The sequence below is a fragment of the Haliotis rubra genome, unplaced genomic scaffold, assembly GCF_003918875.1.
Source record: "Haliotis rubra isolate DU_JTF1 unplaced genomic scaffold, ASM391887v1 Scf1656, whole genome shotgun sequence".
Taxonomy (NCBI): domain Eukaryota; kingdom Metazoa; phylum Mollusca; class Gastropoda; order Lepetellida; family Haliotidae; genus Haliotis; species Haliotis rubra.
Genome location: NW_025765621.1, coordinates 56,303 through 75,138, shown reverse-complemented (window position 1 = coordinate 75,138; position 18,836 = coordinate 56,303). Strand labels below are relative to the sequence as shown.

At 37.9% G+C, this 18,836-nt stretch overlaps 1 protein-coding gene across 1 annotated transcript; it reads right to left on the bottom strand.

The window, feature by feature from the left end:
- Positions 1-3,332: 3,332 nt before the first annotated feature.
- Positions 3,333-13,331, bottom strand: LOC124272061 (dynein light chain Tctex-type 1). Its single transcript, XM_046707202.1, has 5 exons — positions 13,171-13,331; positions 12,847-12,888; positions 10,199-10,322; positions 7,295-7,372; positions 3,333-3,888 (listed from the first exon to the last, which is right to left on the bottom strand). The coding sequence occupies exons 1-5, from the start codon at positions 13,195-13,197 to the stop codon at positions 3,818-3,820; spliced, it is 342 nt and encodes a 113-aa protein (XP_046563158.1). The 5' UTR covers positions 13,198-13,331; the 3' UTR covers positions 3,333-3,817.
- Positions 13,332-18,836: the final 5,505 nt, after the last annotated feature.

Genomic DNA, 18,836 nt, shown 5'->3' with positions numbered 1-18,836 from the left:
TCCCTTGTGTGGACAGCCCATATAGCCTGTCTACATCATCACGACCCCACCTTATACCACCCATAACTCTTGTGTGGACAAACATGGAGCTGTTGATATGGATGTTAGGGATTTCATGCTTTTACAAAACCTGCATTGATGGCTGGTTAAACATGTCTGATTTTCTGTAGTATGTATTGATGATTCCATTGATGGTGTGGCTGCCTATGTGGTGTAATGGACTGACTGACGAGTGGAATGTCAGACAAGCCATAGTAAACAATTTTAAAAGCTTAGTGTACTTTGCAACCCAGTCTGGCACTAAGCGTTGACGGGGACTGATCCTCTCAGAGTTGGTTTAATGTAATAGTGTTTAACTCTATCACACTGGGTTAGTGTTGTAAACCAGTGCAGGTTCTGGCCTCGTGGAAGCAGCCTCACCCTCGCGTAAGTGAAATAATCTTTGATGTGACAGTAAATCCCATTTCACCTGACCTCACCCTATTGACAGTCTCAGGGTGAGATAAAAATGATTTGTTTCACTGTTGGTTAAAATCTCCATTTTGCAGGATTGGAAGAGAATTGTGATATTTTGCTATGCTTACCATGTAAACTTTGTATTGTAAACAATTTCATTATCATCATTATTGTTTCAAGTTTCAAGTGCTATTCATTTTGAGAAATCTTTCCCTTAAATACAGTAGTATGTATTGGGTGTTTGTTTTTATGTTTGTTTTTGTATTTTTTTTAAGTTAGCACTGTTTGGTTATGTGGGATTATATGAGCAGTTTTGAAAAGAAACATACCTAGGCTTTGGTGTTACTTAGAGTCAGTTGGAATGAAATTTCATTTTTTAATTTTTTTTTATTCATTCCCATAGTTACATAGTTATGGTATAGGTATGACCAAGGCCTTTTTCCATGCTAAAGGAACCTGTCCAATATGTAAATTGAACTATATTAATAAGTTTAGTTGGGTTTTTAAAAGTTCTTGGGGAAGATGCTTTATTGTTTGTTAAGAGGTGAGATCAAGCCCAAGGTCTGTTCACTTCTTGCGGTTATCAAGAACATTAAGCAGTTTTTCCATTATAAATGTGTGGTTTATTTTAAGTTGTTGTCTTCGGGCGATTTTGAGTACTTGTTTTGATTTCTTAGTTGTTTTAATCATAACTAAAGTAAGAGGAGGGGGATGGAGGAGGAGGGGTCATCAATTTTGTATACATGCACTAGGGGGTCAGCAATTTTGTACATCGAAATATTCAAAAATTATGGGAAGGGATGGGGGTAATTGATTTTTGTACATGACATGTATGGTGGGGGTAGTCACTTACTTTGTACATAAATTTTAGGGGGGGGTCATTCACATTGTACATGCTTCTCCATAAAAATCATCATTTCCCTTTCAGGTTTGTTTACAGTTGTTTAATTAACTCATAGCTTACATGGCATTTAGATTAAGCATTGTTTTATAATGTTTTAATTTAATTGACAGTATGTTTATGGTTTGCTATTTAAAACATTGCAATATTTTATTTTAATGCTCTATGTATCGGTGTGTATTTAATGAATAACTACCCGTTTCTAATAACTATTTTAGTTTTAAACATTTAAGCATTACTATAAAGCCTCATGTTCATATTTGACACCCATGATCGATGGTTCAAAAGAAAGCAGTGGACACGTTTGTAGTGAACTTGAAATGCTAATTCCAAAATGTTTTGCAATGTTTGACGGACTAAAATACTAGGAAGTCATTGATATGATTACATGAATAATAAGTAATTTATTTTAGCCCAACAAGCTGAGTCTCATATCAATAATGAAAAAACTGTATTGTTTATCATATCTCCACATGAGAACTCGTGAGACACAGAAGTACCCCACAAGTTTTCACCACAAGTACATTAATGTTAATTTAGAAATCTAATCAGTTTCTGGCCAAAATCATCAAACCACAAGTGAGTGTTATAAATTTGATTATGGATGAATTGGTAAATTTCATGCAATGCTCGGACAGTATTTTGGTGATCATTTGTACCTGTTAATTACCCAGCGCCTGACAGAAACAGTGTTGACTATTTTCTCAATTCTGGTCATACATTTAAATGAATATCTGTTTGGAAATTTAAAAAATCCCTCACAAAATGTCATTATGAGATACAGATGAGATGAGTAGCTCAGAGGTTATTTTGTATTGGTGTAGTTTGGGGTAGTTAATGCAGTAACTGTTCTAAGTGCATATGTTGAGTATTTTTAACTGTTACAAATGATCATACTGTTATTATATGCAACTTTGTTGTGTTGTACGTTACCAAGTAACAGTGTGTGATTTAAATAAAATATCTGTCTACCAGTTGGTTTGTTTTTCAAGTATCCCACAAGGCACTCACAAAGATGTTAGGGGTGCTATTTGGAGTCAAGCTGTGCCAACATATGGAATACTTTTGACCAATCTTCAAATCTATCAGGCACAGAGCGGACTAAATTTACAGCCAGCCATTCCGATGGTCTGGTATAATTTTTAATTGTTCTGTACATCTGAGTAAATTCACCATATCTTGGTGTCTGGTATGGTTAAATCCAGTTTGGACGGGTAACACCTTTAGGTTACCAGCCCTGATGTCTGGCTGGGTTTTTGGCTTATTTCATACACTGTTGGAAAGCTTTATATTTAGATAGCTTTGGGGGCTTGCCCAACCTTTTAAGCAACAATAATGTGTAAGCCCAGGCTTTTATAATGGTAGCATACTGTACATTACATGAGTATGTTTGGTTTACATGTTTGTCCAAATTATTTCGTCCTCTATGTCTCCAGGGCTTGCATCTCTGTAAACATTCTTGTAGTCTCAGATTATGTGCCCTTGAGTTCCATTTGCTAATTTGTGACTATGCTGGAAGGCCTAACAGAATGTTGGGTTGGCAATCAACATGGCAATCAGTTAATATTAAATAACTGACTGAAACGCAAAAGGAAACCCATAAACATTTATTTGATGGAAAGGATGTCTTCGTATCAGTTAAAACTGGCCTCTCTTATATCAAAGGATATATGTCTTCTGGAAAACCCACCTTGAACATAGCTTCTACATTAACAAAGGAACCACACTTTGTAGCCATGAGTGTTAATCCAGAGGATTTCACTGGAATGCTGCTGTTTAGATTAACATGCTTTCCCTGTTTGCATCTAAGAAGTTACAGGGATGGTGCTGTCTAAGACTGTCTTACCAACCTCCTTGGGCAAATATCTTTGGGATTCAAACTAGCTCACTGTTAGGGACACAACTCTGTGGAGCATAAGTGGTAACTTTGACCACTGACCCACCCAAACCTTCTTAGACACAACACAACCAAAACTGAATATGATGATTTATTTTCTTTTTCAATGATCACATTAAAATTGCAGAAAAAGTGAAAGAACTAAACAGAGGAAGTGTTCTTACTTAACAATTATGAATCCTACAGTTAAAACCCCAAATAACCACATTTTATACATAAATTTGGCAACGCAATTCACCAACCTCCTAATGTCCAAGCATAGAAGTCAAGTGAGCTACAGAGTTATACAAACAGAAGCAGAGGCTAAGTCAGTAAGCTATAACATATAAAACACTGTCTTTAATGACATAAGTAATGAAATGTTCCATTGTCCAATATTCTGGGACTAAGATCTACACCAAATGCTAACTCATCTAGAGTTATTCCAGTCAGAAAATGGGACAATGGTAACTCCACAAACATTACAATCAAACAGTCCACATAAATAAAGTATAGGTGTATCACAAGCTGTGAATGAATGATGTATGTTGCATGTGTCTGTACAAGTCCCCGATGTTGTTTGTTCAGATGGCCAGGCCGAAGACGCTGACGATGCAGTACATCATCTTGTTCTCCCACCTAACTGTGCAGCTACCTGTGAACAATTCAACAAAACAATCACACCACAAGCCATGAAACATCATTCAACATCATAAATTATGTTGTTCTGTAGAGGGCAAGTGGATGTTCAGGGTCTATCCATTAAGGGTACTCTAAAACATTAGCTAGTGGGAAAGACTTCCACCCATATCCCCCCTTAAATTTCATTCTCAAATCATATCACCTGAATATATGTTTCTCATCTGATAAGGATGAGTTTTAACATGTTTGGTTAATTGTATATGTACATACTGAAAGGCATATTGCCACTCCAAGAAAGTTTTCCTCACCGTTAAAATTTAGGGGGATATGGGTGGAAGTTTTACCAGCTAGGGAGTGAGTGAGTTTAGTCTTACGCCACACTCAGCAATATTCCAGCTATATGGCGGCGGTCTGTAAATAATCGAGTCTGGACCAGACAATCCAGCGATCAACAGCATGAACATCGATCTACGCAATTGGGAACCGATGACATGTGTCAACCAAGTCAGCAAGCCTGACCACCCAATCCTGTGAGTCGCATCTTACGACAAGCATGGGTTACTGAAAACCAACATTCTAACCCAGACCTTCACGAGTCATTAGCTAGTGGTGACCAAGGCATGAACATGGGTGCCACAGCCAAATGACATATGGCATGTTTTAAAACATGATTTCGAAAAATGTAACCAATGTTTCATCATATGACATACAGGGTGGTGGGGTAGCCTAGTGGTCAAAGTGTTCACACGTCATGCCAATGACCCAGGTTCAAATCCACACATAGGTACGATGTGTGAAGACCATTTCTGGAGTCCTCTGCTGTGATAATGCTGGAATATTGCTAAAAGCGGCATGAAACTAAAATCACTCTAGCCTGTTTTGAGTGGAAATTTAAATGTTGAAGAAATTAAAATAAGGTAGTTCAAATGATACACAGTTACCATACATACATTCTATTCTAACATATCTGAAGAATATGCTCATCATGACATATATGACTTCTATTGATTATACTGGTACAGATAAGCCTTCATGACAGTGAAATGAAACCGATTAGACATGATTAGACAATGAACCCATAGTATGTCTGGTTAAAGAATATGCAGCAATGCTGTATGTTAATGAAATGAGTTCAGTATAACATAAAACAGGCAAGCATCATAACTGGCTTTCCTCTGACAAATTCAGAAATTTTAAAGAATCTATTCAACAAGCAAAATTTTTAACATATTTTATGGTTTTCATTTTGTGAACAAGATAAAAATATTCCCCTTTGTAAAACCCTACACCTTCATCATGTTCATTCAACTGTTTCTAATCATGTTACATATCATTACATGTTTAACTGATCACAGAAGCATATAAAACACCATTCATGTGCAGTCTTCGCGAATAGTGTCTGACCCTCTGACAAATCCGGCAGATTCGCCAACGGTCTGATAGAAGTCTACAACCCACAGGCCCCAGTGTCCAACTGTATATTTCACAATGACTTTGACTGAAGTTGTTATATTTGACATGTGACACTTGTTTGCTGTTTATTTTATCTAAGTTTTCTTATGTTTGTAAATAATTTCAATGCCAATTATAAGAAATGTTAAATCTGAAATGTGTGTTAAAACTTATTCCATGGGTCCTGTGAATTTTCAATGGGTCAGACAGACATCTTAAACTTTTAGTTTGAAACACCATTCGCGAACACTGCATGTGTGATGAAAAGTGCAATGAATTACAAACTAGCAGTGACTGAAGTCAGTAATACTCCAATTAGTTTGCATATACCAAAGTGACCTGTGATCTCATCATAAGCATGGTTGATGGGAGATAAGTACAACGCCTAATCCATCCTGGAATCTGCACTGGGAGACAAGCATGAGACTCAGAGTGACTGTTCTACCTTGACCCTGATACCAAGACAAGCATTATGGAGGGGGCACCTATTTATCAGTGGAATGTGTACAGGTAGAAAACCATGAGACACAGGGTGACACACACACAGGGTGACTATTACACAGGTAGAAAACCATGAGACACAGGGTGACTATTTTGAATCTACACAGGTAGAAAACCATGAGACACAGGGTGACTATTTTGCCCTGGAGGGTGACAGGCTGATTTGCCCTGGAATCTACACAGGAAGAAAATCATGAGACACAGGGTGACTATTCTGAATGTTTTACCCTGGAATCTACACAGGAAGAAAATCATGAGACACAGGGTGACTGTTTTGCCCTGGAATCTACACAGTTAGAAAAATCATGAGACACAGGGTGACTGTTTTGCCCTTTTGCCCTGGAATCTACACAGGAAGAAAATCATGAGACACAGGGTGACTACATTGTGCTGTTTTTTAACCCTGGAATCTACACAGGAAGAAAATCATGAGACACAGGGTGACTGTTTTGCCCTGGAATCTACACAGAGACACAGGTGACTGTTTTACCCTGGAATCTACACAGGAGCAGAAAATCATGAGACACAGGGTGACTAGTTTGCCCTGAGAAAGGTAGAAAATCATGAGACACAGGGTGACAATGTTTTGCCCTGGAATCTACACAGGAAGAAAATCATGAGACACAGGGTGAGTGTTTTGCCCTGGAATCTACACAGAAAGAAAATCATGAGACACAGGGTGACTATTCTGCCCTAGAATCGGTACAGGGGTGAGAAATTGCCTTGACCCTGATGTCAGGAAAGACATTGTGGAGGGGACACCTATCTCATCAGGGAGTCAACATGATAAACACAGCATACTGGTAATCTAATTCAGGTCCCCCAAAAGAAACCAGCAGTTTACTGGGGTAGCAGGGCAATTATTCTAACCAAGAAGCACCTGCACTGTGGGAGGCAACATGATCTACTTGGTACTACTTCAGCCCTTGAAATAGCACAGGGAGAAAAGCATGGGATACAGAGGTACCTATTCTGCTCTAGAATACCTCTGAAACCATGGCTTAACATTGTTTAAAGGCACAATTTCACACATTTTCAACAATATTTTGGCCTATATTCTATATATTGGGGAAGATGCATTCACTTTAGCTTCCTATTGATGCCATAAGAGACATTATTCCTTACGACTTGCCTGAAATCGATAACTGAAACTTCAAGGCTGAACAGCTTCCAAACAGAGAACAATTGCCATATATGGAATGTAAACAATTGCTCTGCACATCGAAAACTGTCACACACAGTGTTGTTGCTGTTTGCCGAACTAGCCTCAATCACAAGTTGTGTTATAGGATATTCGTAAAGAGCGTTCCAAGGGACATAATTCTATCGGGGTTCGCTTAAATTAATGTTCGGCCGGTAGAGGACGCAAGAGTCAATTTAGTGCAATGTTGCATTAATTCATTTGAACGTTTTGATTTAAAATTGTAATCTAACTACGTAATATTTTTGCAGTGACAGATACTAACCATCAGTGGAATTGTCCCAGAAGCAGGAACTAGCAGTGTGGAGACCGGCGCCATTCTTCTGCATGATCACACAAGTCACTGTAAGCAGACAACAGCAATACAGATATACATAACAACACAAAACAATACATTCTCCATAACATGTACCGGTACTACCATGTTTACAAGCCACAGTTAAGTATTATTAGGCTGACATCCGCTGTCAAGTAAAATGTTTACAGCCTCTCACCAATGGACAATTAATAGCTCAGAATATATTCTCAACATTCTGGCAAGGTGACTGAAAGTAAGTAACCACCTGTTTTCCAATAATTAAGAAATACAGTTCACTCTACCCCCATGTATAGTCTGTTAATGCCCTGAACAATTTACAGTAAAAGCATGAGGACCTTGCTGACAAATTTTCTAGCCATATTTCTTTGGGAAAATACGATTCTACCACACAGCAGGCTTCTCCATTCAAAAAAACAACTTCTTTGATCAACAATCGATCTGGAAATGCCATCTATATTTTCAGGAAGGAAAATGTCCGGTTACCATGCGAGGGGGCAGACTAGAATGGTAGGGATGCCAATACATTGTAATGGGTTATGATATGGGAAAGCGAAATCTGAACCAAACGTCCTCAGTTTAGTTGTTGCATTTGTGGTAATGGTCAAGCTACAGTGAGCACTGAATTTAGCATTCTCGGGACTCTCAATACACAAGAAAAACAAAGAAATGTGAGTCATTGTCTGATACCGTAGTCATGGTAGAAATTTAATAAATAAATAACAACAAATGCTTGAGTCACAGACTGTTTACCGATAAGTCACATTGATGTATAATTTATTTGGTTACTCAAAAGAAAATTACCATAGTTAGCATAATTGAGATGAACACAGGCGAGTACCTAACTCAATGACCCAAAAAGGTATTTGTAGTTCTGACTGATCTTTGTTAGACATGAAAAAGAGCCCAACTAATTCATTTATTATCCCCCGCCGCACGTATAATGCAAATCGGGGGATATAGTATTAGGCTCCGTCCATCCATCCGTACCAATTGGAATATCTTAAGAACACGTTCACTAGATTCTTTTCATATTTGGTACCTAGGTTCATCACACTATAAGAAAGGTCTAAGTCAGGTTTGGTGACCTTGACCTTCATTTCAAGGTCACAAAGGGACTTTAACATTTTACCTGCATGTCAAGGTATCTCAAGAACCTTTTCCTGGATTTTCCTCATATTCAATACCAAGTTTTATCTAGGGAAGGCGCAGGGCCCAGTTGATTTTGGTGACCTTCACATAATTTTCAAGGTCATGGCGACACTTTGAAGATTTCAGCATGTTAAACTGCATGTTAAGCTATCTCAAGAACCGTTTCCTGGATTTTCTTCATATTCAACCCCAAGTTTTATCTAGGGAAGGCGCAGGGCACAGTCGATTTTGGTGACCTTCACATAATTTTTAGGTCACGAAGACACTATGAAGATTTCAGCATGTTAACCTGAATTGTCAGCAAGATATTTTAAGAACGGTTCACTGGATTTTCCTCATAGACTTTCAAGACCTCCCTTGAATGTTTTTTAATAAGCAATTTCCTTAGTACTAGTTTTGCATATTTCATACACTATGACATTCAGGTCAAGGTCAAAGTCAGTCTTGAAAATATGTGTGTGTTTGAACACCTAAAGAGCAAGATATCAAGAGAGGTTGACTGGTCATGTTTTTGTTGACATTTAACTTAAACTTTCATTACTTTATAAGTTTGATTTGATAATTTGCGGCGGGGGATTATGTCACCTTAGTGACAATGCTTGTTGTATTTATAAGAAGCAACTCCCATTAAGTTAGGAGTGCAAAATATGGGTTCTCTTCCAAATGTCTTCACTAAATTAAAACGATCTTTCACCAAAGTTTTCAAATCAAAATATGGGTTATGGAACATCTGAAGAAAAAGTATTATGTATGGTCTGGGATTTATAGCCGAGGAGGAAGTTCACATCTTACGATAATTATAGGTTCGACAAACATGTATTTCATGTGATAAACAACAATGTGATAAGCAGCAGAATCTGTGTTACCATGGTGACAACAGTAATAACAATCACTTTGACAGACAATAACACTTTGGAACAACACATAATACCACAGAGCTATTTTACTGTTGAAGTGGACTGACCATCGGATGAACTGTCCCAGAAACATGAGGAGGCCACATGGAGCCCTCCACCAGTCTTTTGTTTTATTGTACAAGTCACTGTGTAATGAGTAGACAGAGATATTTCTAGTATATTATATTAATGTATCACCATTGTGATATTAGCCATATCAGACATTGAGCCCACAACCCTTTGTTCTAAGTGAGTTGGTTTTAAATGGCAAAGTTTACTTAAAACTACAGTGGAATCTGTCTATTGCGAACTGGCCTGAGACTGACTCATTTGTCCGAATTAGACCATTTTTTTCAATTACCATAGACATGCCATGGTGTTTTGCTGGTCAGTCTGACATAACTAGGAAGTGAATGTGAAACAAGCAAGTAAACTGTCATTCATAGGACTTCAAACTGACACTTAATCCTGTCACATTAAGTAATGGGTGTTTATAGAATTAATAAACCATTGACAACATACGTAACAGAGACGTTTATTCAACGGACTGTTATTTAGTCAGCTACGTCCACATTTAAAAGCATTGTTCTCATAGCAAGTTGATTGTTGGGACTGTTATTTTAGTCCGTAACCCGTAATTGAGAGAGTCTGTATTATAAAGCAAGCTTTAATAATGAAATTAAGAACAATTTTGCTGGGACTCAGAGAGTAGTCCGGATTATGGAGAAAACCGGTTTACAAAGAGTTAGGCATGTTAGATCGAAAATATTGTCAAAATTCATATTCTGTGATGAAAAAAACATACCAATATACTTGAAAGGTTTTCCAAGTTTTGTAAGCTGATTCAGACATTGCTCCACCACATTTGATGTCCACTGATTCACTTTGTTGTGTTGATAGGCATTGCCACCGATTGCTCCTTCAATAGCCTGAAATGGACATGGAGAAAGAATCATTTACTGATTTAGCAATGCTTGAATAAATAGTAAAAACAACACAATTATCAGGAGGCTGAAATCTGATTTACACCCTACATAGTCTGCAACTCCATAGACATGATAGAGACTAGTCAGAAATCAACATCTTGAAAAATATTTTGTTTTTGGTCTAGTGGGCTCAGCTAAACAAACCCTGAAAATTATTCTTGGGCCAAACTCAGGCAAGAAGCCTCAAATATTTCTGGCACAGACCATGTACATCACTTTGATCACAAGGTAAAATCACCTCATATGTACAATAGAGATTCTATATCCAAAATGATTATTTCATGTTTAAATTTCTCTGTACCTAGTAAGAAATATAACATTAAAACAACTGAGAATATAGGAGCTGAGCAATAAACAAGCTGTACTTTCTAAATTTTAACTTCAACTGCTTTCAGCATTAGATAATAAACTACTTATGAACTACAGTCCTTTCCCTTAATGTATCATGTGTATACAATATTTCTCAAAGGATGTACTGTAAGATACCTTGGACATTGTAATTATCAAATAACAGTTTATACCATGTATACTGCATGCAAACTGTGAAGATACAAACAATCCTTACCCTAACATCCTAAAAGGGTAAGATTTTAAATGTTTGCTACATTATTAGGAGTGTGTTTCTCTAGCTGTAAGTCTACACAATAAAATGGTTACCATGATGATGATGGTGATCGGAGGGCACTGCAATACATGGTGATTGATACTGTTACATAATCAGGTGCAGGCAAACAAAGTATTGACTGTCTGCATAAGGTGATCAATTCAACAAGGCTGTAGATATGGCTGTAGGTGAATTAGTAGACCAGACTGGTTCGTAGATGTGGAAATCCGGTGGATTCGTAGGCGGATTGAGCGGTGGATTCGTAGACGTAAGTAAAATGGGAAAAGTTCAACCTCAGTGATGATGAAAATCGAAATATTATGACTTTAATGTAACCGAAAAGTGTTTGCATTTTGTGAAATAAATAAAATATGTCAGGTAAGTATGATCAGCGATGAAAATATGCTTAAAATAATCAAATATGCTTCACAGCGGTCCACATCCGACAAATTCCGACAAAACATAGGCCGCTAATATATTAAATTCAGTTGTGTAAAATTAAAAGATATATCCTTGTGTCATGTAAGTTCGATCACTTAAGAACTGTCGCTGAATTTTCAAAGTTACATTCATATAATCTTATTTTCAAATCTCTTACCTCTAAACTTGTTTATTTATGTCAAACATTTCCAAAATCCAGGTATTTTTACTGCTTTTCACAATCGCGGCATGGCCGCCCTCTCACTGTCAACACAAGTGACCCAGAAAGCTACGTCACATAAGTTCGATCATATGGCTTGTCACGTAAACGGGATGACTTGTAAGGACGATTTCTTGTGTCAAATTCAGAGTTAGAGCAGTCCCAAGTAATTTTATGGTATTTATGTCCATGAAACGTTCATTTTATGTTTCAATACTTCCAAAAACGATGAAAAAGTCACAAACATTCAGCTTATATAGAAGTATTATGCAGGAAATTATTCTTCAGGCACATCGTGACAGGCATCAAACCTCAGAATGTAGACAAACACCACGAACTGGCTTGCAGAAACGTAAATGTGTTCTGTGCTGACATGTAGGGTGGGTACATTGTGCCAAGGTTGTATTTATCAATGAGGCAATAGCTCAAACTTCATCAGGTACAAATTCACGGAAATTCTCAAAAAGCATTAAGTTTTCTATAAGAAATGGCCCTTACTTGTTTCCAAAGTTTTAAATTGTGACAAGGATATCACGTGTCTGGACATGTCACAATTAGACCAGCAACGTAAACAAACAAGACAGGGGTGCTGTCAATTTGCAACGTGTGAAATAAGTACTGTTTACATTTTATTGGAGCTGATAAAGTTACATTATTGATCTAGGGTTAAAAAGTAGTTGTTTGCTGAATATGAGCTATAACTTACGTTTGGTAACTTGACACGAAACATTTTCCAGTCCAAAAGAATAAAAGTGGTGTCACGAGAAGATCAAAGCTGCAGATATCGTTAGTTATCGCTGCGTATTGCGACAATTACCATTCAAAATGGGCGATCCAAGTTACATGACGATCGAACTTATGTGACTTGATGATATATTAGGTAAGTATCGTCATTCAACATTCAACTACGCAGACCAGCAGAGAAGTAGCAGAAAACACTTCTTAAGAAAACACTTACATCTCCTACACACAGTATTTCGCAATCAAAACAAATCACCACTTCCTAATTAACATTCACAACAACTCAGTGAAACCTGTTAATCCACTCACAACAATGAAAATTGTTCAATTATTAATACACGTCTACGAAATCACCGTCTACGAACCAGTCTGGGCTACGAATCCACCGCGTCTACGAACTGGTTCAGTCTACGAAATCACCGTCTCCCGTAGATATATCAGTAATAAACAATCAAGTGGAAATACTACTGTAACGTACTTACCTCTTTGATAATGTTTGTCACTTCATCAACAACAAATGAGGTCTGAAACGAAAATATTACTCGTCAAAATATGGATCCAGATCTGTATTTCAAGGGGTAAATGTATTGATTTAACATTTTACAAACATACTATTCACTGAAGAACTACAAAATAACTGAACAGACCCGACAAAAGAAGAACGCTGGACATTAGTGAGTGTCTGGCAAGGCCAACTTGTTTCGTCTGTCAGACACAAGATAGCAATACATGATGAGTCAACCTGTTGGCGTTTGCCAAAACGGCAGCTCTCATAAGATACAAATCAGAAAGACTGAATAGATTACCTCTTCTGCTGACTGAAAATCGTCCATTTTCGATGCTAGCTGGTCGAGATCCCGATGGAAAGTGCGTCTGTTTGCAAACAGGTACCCGTTTTAGCCCGTTTCCTGACAACGACAACCTCTCGCAAAATCTCGTGAATACAAGGGGCGTAACTCTGCCGTTTAAGTCCTCCGAACATCAGATTTAACATGGTCTTTGTAGGTTCGTATCCCAGGAATTAAACATAATACCTCTATCGCTATCTGAAATTAATCTGTATTTATTTGATTTTACAGTAGCATGAATTAATTGTTTTAACAAATCCATCTAATGCCATATTCCAGAATTATTAAATCGTATTCCTCGCAGCGAAAAACGTTATATTTGGGATTACACTTTCTTAGTAAAGTACAGATTCTAGTACTTTTGCCGGGTTGAGTCCCATCAGAGAATCGAACCCACACCCTCAGAGTCAGGCACATAACCGCCAGCACACAAAATCAGACGCCTTGGTGTGCTGGCGATTAGGTGCCTGACTCTGAGGGTGTGGGTTCGAATCCCTTTACTAAGAAAGTGTAATCCCAAATATAACATAGTTACATTTGACCACTTTCTAAAATGGCATTGTGTAATCCTAATACGTTTTCTGGATAATTGTAGCAGTGATAAGACAAAACCATATTTCTTTCGTAATCGTTCAGTCCATTAAATATATATAATCTTTCTTTAGTACCAGGAATGCTTCATATTTACAAACTTACACATCATGTTGTTTGTAAAGTACTCGAAAAACAATAAAGTGTGGCCCTTGGAACAAATACATTGTTGATAGTGTTGGGCTCGCCGTTTCTCGTTTTATGTTTGTGGCTTCGGTCAAAACATCGCGACATATATCCCTTTCATCAAGACAGTTAATACAAGGTATAATGAGGTAGACTTCGTTACGACAACAACAACAACAACACCAACAACAACGGCACAACTAAAGTAACAGTGACGTCATTAATACGACACTGTGGGATATAAATATATATTACAAGTGATTCTGCTTTGATTCAAGGGGATTCCACATTGTTTTTACGAGGTCCCCCCAGTTTGTTGGGTCGCTGATCCTGACTGGCATCTGCTGATCACGTGGGCTAATTGAATAATTTGCGTTGCTTCCCTTTAAAGGGGGCTATTCTCTGGTATTTCTCCTAATTCCTGTGGCTACAAGTATCGCAGTTCATGCTCATTATATAATTGCCCACACTAGCATAAGACCAACATGATGGTCATGTAAACCTTTTGGTCGTCGTGAAACAACCACCTGTACAATATGGCGTTGAAGTGTGTAACGGCCCAGACATGTGACGACTGCCCGTAAAATATTCCGACTCTGGACCAGACGATCAGGTGACAATTTCTGTAATCAACATCTTCCTATCAGTTAGAAATACCTGTGCATGATACTGAAAAGTGTGTTTGAGCGTGTGTGTAAGTGTGTCACGTATATACTGAGGGAAATATATAAGGGAACACGTGGAAGTGTCTGCTCGTTCTTTTCAAGATTTCTTTGCATGCTTTGTATTGCACTGTGGGTGAAAATCACCTGACAATGAACAAAAGAACACCGCGATAAAGTGGGGTGTTCCCTTATTTGTTTCCCTCAGTATATGTAGGTAAATGTGCGATATCTACTGTACATGCATCTGTCAATTAGTGTGTAATGAGAGAATGTCTTATTACTATTGTAGACACAAAATATGATCAAATATAAGCTGCTCGTTTACTTGACCGTCCCCACCACAATCCGGATAAGTGAGTGAGTGGGTTTAGTTTTAAGCCGCTTTTAGCAATATTCCGGCAATATCACGGAGGGGAACTCCAGAAATGGCCTTCACACAATGTACTCGTGTGGGGGTTCTTCGGCGTGACGAGCGAACGCTTTAACCATGTACTGGGTTACCCCACCGCCTCGGGTAAGAAAGAAAACAACACAACCAATGGGACAATGGCACGACACACGATTGTTCGGGAGGACGTTTTGGCTTCACGAACCAGTTATAGTCCAACTGACGACTGGGCTTTGTTTTATTTCATATCGCAGCTTCCTTTTTCGAACAAAATCCGCCAAACTAACAATACCGTTTTTAGAGGACGTAGAACTGTGAGGATTCTGGTGGCTAGATTTTCGAAGCTCGCTTAGCGCTAAGATATAGTGCCATACATTAACATTAACATACGACTTTCTTAGCGCTATGAGAGCTTCGAAAATCTAGGTCCTGGGTACCGTTGTACAAAGCAATCTTAGACTTAAGGTAGTCTTACCGCTAAGGTTGTTTTTGTACAACGGCACCCTGGGCCCTTATTCTCCAAACGTTCGTAGCCCTAAGTGAGTGAGTGAGTTAATATTTAACGTCACATCGGCAATATTTCAGACATATCGTGACGAGAACATCCGACATTGAAATGAAATATATGTATATTATAAAAAATCTGCCGACGAAGAACAGTAAAACAACTAGAATATCACTCGTAGCCCTAAGAATTCTTAACTTTGATTGTAGCCAATGTGTTAAGAATGGGCTTAAGAAGTTCGTGGATCTACGAACGTTTCGAGAATAGCTAGCCTGGTCTGTGTGTTTATGAAGATTTGTTTGCTTGTATTTTTAACGCCACACACACTCAGCAATATTCCAGCTGTACGACTGTAAATATTCGTGTCATTGATTTTATACCCCCCTCCCCCCTGGTTCGATTCCCCACATGGGTACAATATCTGCTCTCCCCGCCTTGACTTGCTGGAATATTGCTAAATGCGGCGTAAAACTAAATCCACTCACTACTTCGTAAAACAACATTCACTCACTACTGCCCCTCCCTACATTCGGTCTCTGATTTTTGACGACATGGGTTCTCGAAGTGGCAGCCTGAGCGGATATAGATGGCAAGGAACGAACCATGTGCCAGTATTAATACACATTCAAAGCAACAATGTACCGGTTTTACACACGGCAGTAATTGCATTACTGACAAAGGCGAGATTGTATGGAAGCGTATTAGTGCCACAGTCGAAAAAGATATCATCCACGACAGTATCATCTATGCAGATGTAAGTATGATCAAGGTAGAGGTAAGTAACATCTAGGTAGATGTAAATATCATCTACGTAGATGTAAATATCATCTAGGTAAATGTAAATATCATCTAGTTAGATGTAAATATCATCTAGGTAGATGTAAGTATCATCTAGGTAGATGTAAATATCATCTAGGTAGATGTAAGTATCATCTAGGTAGATGTAAGTATCATCTAGGTAGATGTAAATATCATCTAGGTAGATGTAAGTATCATCTAGGTAGATGTAAATATCATCTAGGTACTTGTAAGTATCATCTACATAGATGTAAGTATCACCTGCGCAGGTGTAAGTATCACCTGCGCAGGTGTAAGCATTATCTACATAGATGTAAGTATTATCTATGCAGGTGTAAGTATTATCTACATAGATGTAAGTATTATCTACATAGTTGTAAGTATTATCTACATAGATGTAAGTATTATCTGCGCAGGTGTAAGTATTATCTACATAGATGTCAGTATTATCTACATAGATGTAAGTATTATCTACGCAGGTGTAAGTATAACCTACGTAGATGTAAGTATTATCTACATAGATGTCAGTATTATCTACATAGATGTAAGTATTATCTGCGCAGGTGTGTAAGTATTATCTACATAGATGTAAGTATTATCTGCGCAGGTGTGTAAGTATTATCTACATAGATGTCAGTATTATCTACAAAGATGTAAGTATTAAGTAGATGATATTTTTGTAGACTGCGACACTAATGCGTATATAAGATTATCACCGGGCCGTAGTACACTCTATCCTTCGTTAATCTGAAAGAAGATTAAAATGCCTGAATTTGTAATGACCACACTGTATGAGGTAAGCTAATCCTCTTTTTGGTAAAGAAAGGAGACTAATTAGAAAAAAGTCATGATTCATGCGTAACCATGGCCATAATGAGACACGTGATATTTATTTCCTGTAAGCATGCGCAGTCTTGTTTATTCTCGACTCGAATACTTAGACCAGTCTTATTAACCACCCTGGTTTCATCACGACTGTCAAGCCTGGCCTTTGCTTAGTGTGTCCGTTTCAACACGTTGATGCACGTGAGGAAAGCTGAATAACTATAATATTTGCTGACCGTTGCTGACCGTCTCCTGTTACCCCGAGAAAGTCTTGTAGGTTATGGATGCAATCGGTGACCAATTTTATGATATTTTCTGGAGGAAAGTGAGGAAAATGATTTGCCAACCGGTTTGCAAGAAAAAGCAATTTCTTGAATCTGGTAAGAAATATAGATCGTGAAAAACTTACAGTCTCATTAAATCAGATCAGATGTCTTATTCGACTCCTCCGTGAAGAAGTGTATCGTGTTCAGAGTGAACGATCGTATTTTAACGTGTTTTGCTAAAAGTACACGTGGTGATGGTGACTATTGTAATTCTGGAGCTGAAGTGAAGACAAAATTGCCTCATGAATTTGAAATCCTCTTTATCATTATGCATGCATAGTTTGTATACCATGTTTAATTACATATACCAGACTTATAAAATTTTGGTAGTATAAGTTAATTATTTAGCCGTTATTTCAATTATTTGTACATAGTTTCAAATTTTTAGAATAAACTTGAAATGCCGAAAAGTATAATCGTGATTACGAAAATATCGTAAGTAATGAGAAAAATCTCGAAATTACGACACAACACCACAAGACAAGTAATTAACACAACGATAAAGTCTGTTTCCGTAGGTTAGAAGAAAGAATTGGTGTTATTTCCTCTGTTGAATGATTAGAAGCATATTCATATTCTAAGGGCTGCCCAATACCATGACATATTGGAAATGTATACAAAATATTTCAACCTGACAATTACATTTCAAAATTAAGGATATTTTACAAAATGCAGCTTTATTATTTAAAAACAAAATGAGCCATTTTCATCATGACAGTATTTACCAAATGTTGACCCCAAATGTTTCAGGATATTTAACATATAATTGTTTGGTTCATTTGTCACTATAGTAACCATACTCCTTTGTCATCTCGGGCGTTCGTCCAGTATCATTTGTTTGTTGTTTAACGCCACATTCAGCAATATTCCAGCTATATGACGGCGGTCTGTAAATAACTGGACCAGAAAATCCAGTGATCAACAGCGTGACCATCGATCTACCCAACTTGCGATGACATGTGTCAACCAAGTCAGCGATCCTGACCACCCGATCCCGTTAGTCCCCTCTTACGAAAAGCGTGGGTTGCTAAGACTAATTCTAACCCTAATCTTCACGGGTCTCGTCCAACATTTCACGTGTGAAATACCTGAAATACTAACAAAGCGGCGCTACACAAACTAGGTCAATCGTTCAAATAAATTTATATATACTGGTCTGATTAGTCCCACGCCGGCCTTTATCCTCCCCCGGGCTGCAGAATAGGTTTCCAGCCCCTAACATTTTGTCCCCTAATGAGGATTGGTGATTCAAAGGGAGTGGGTGATAGTTAATGCGATCTACCCATTAACGCCATTGGAGATGTAACTCTAACGACCCGGAGATCCTAATTGACAGTGAGTGAGTGAGTTTGGTTTTACATCGCTTTTAGTAATATTCAAATATTACCACATAAGGGGAC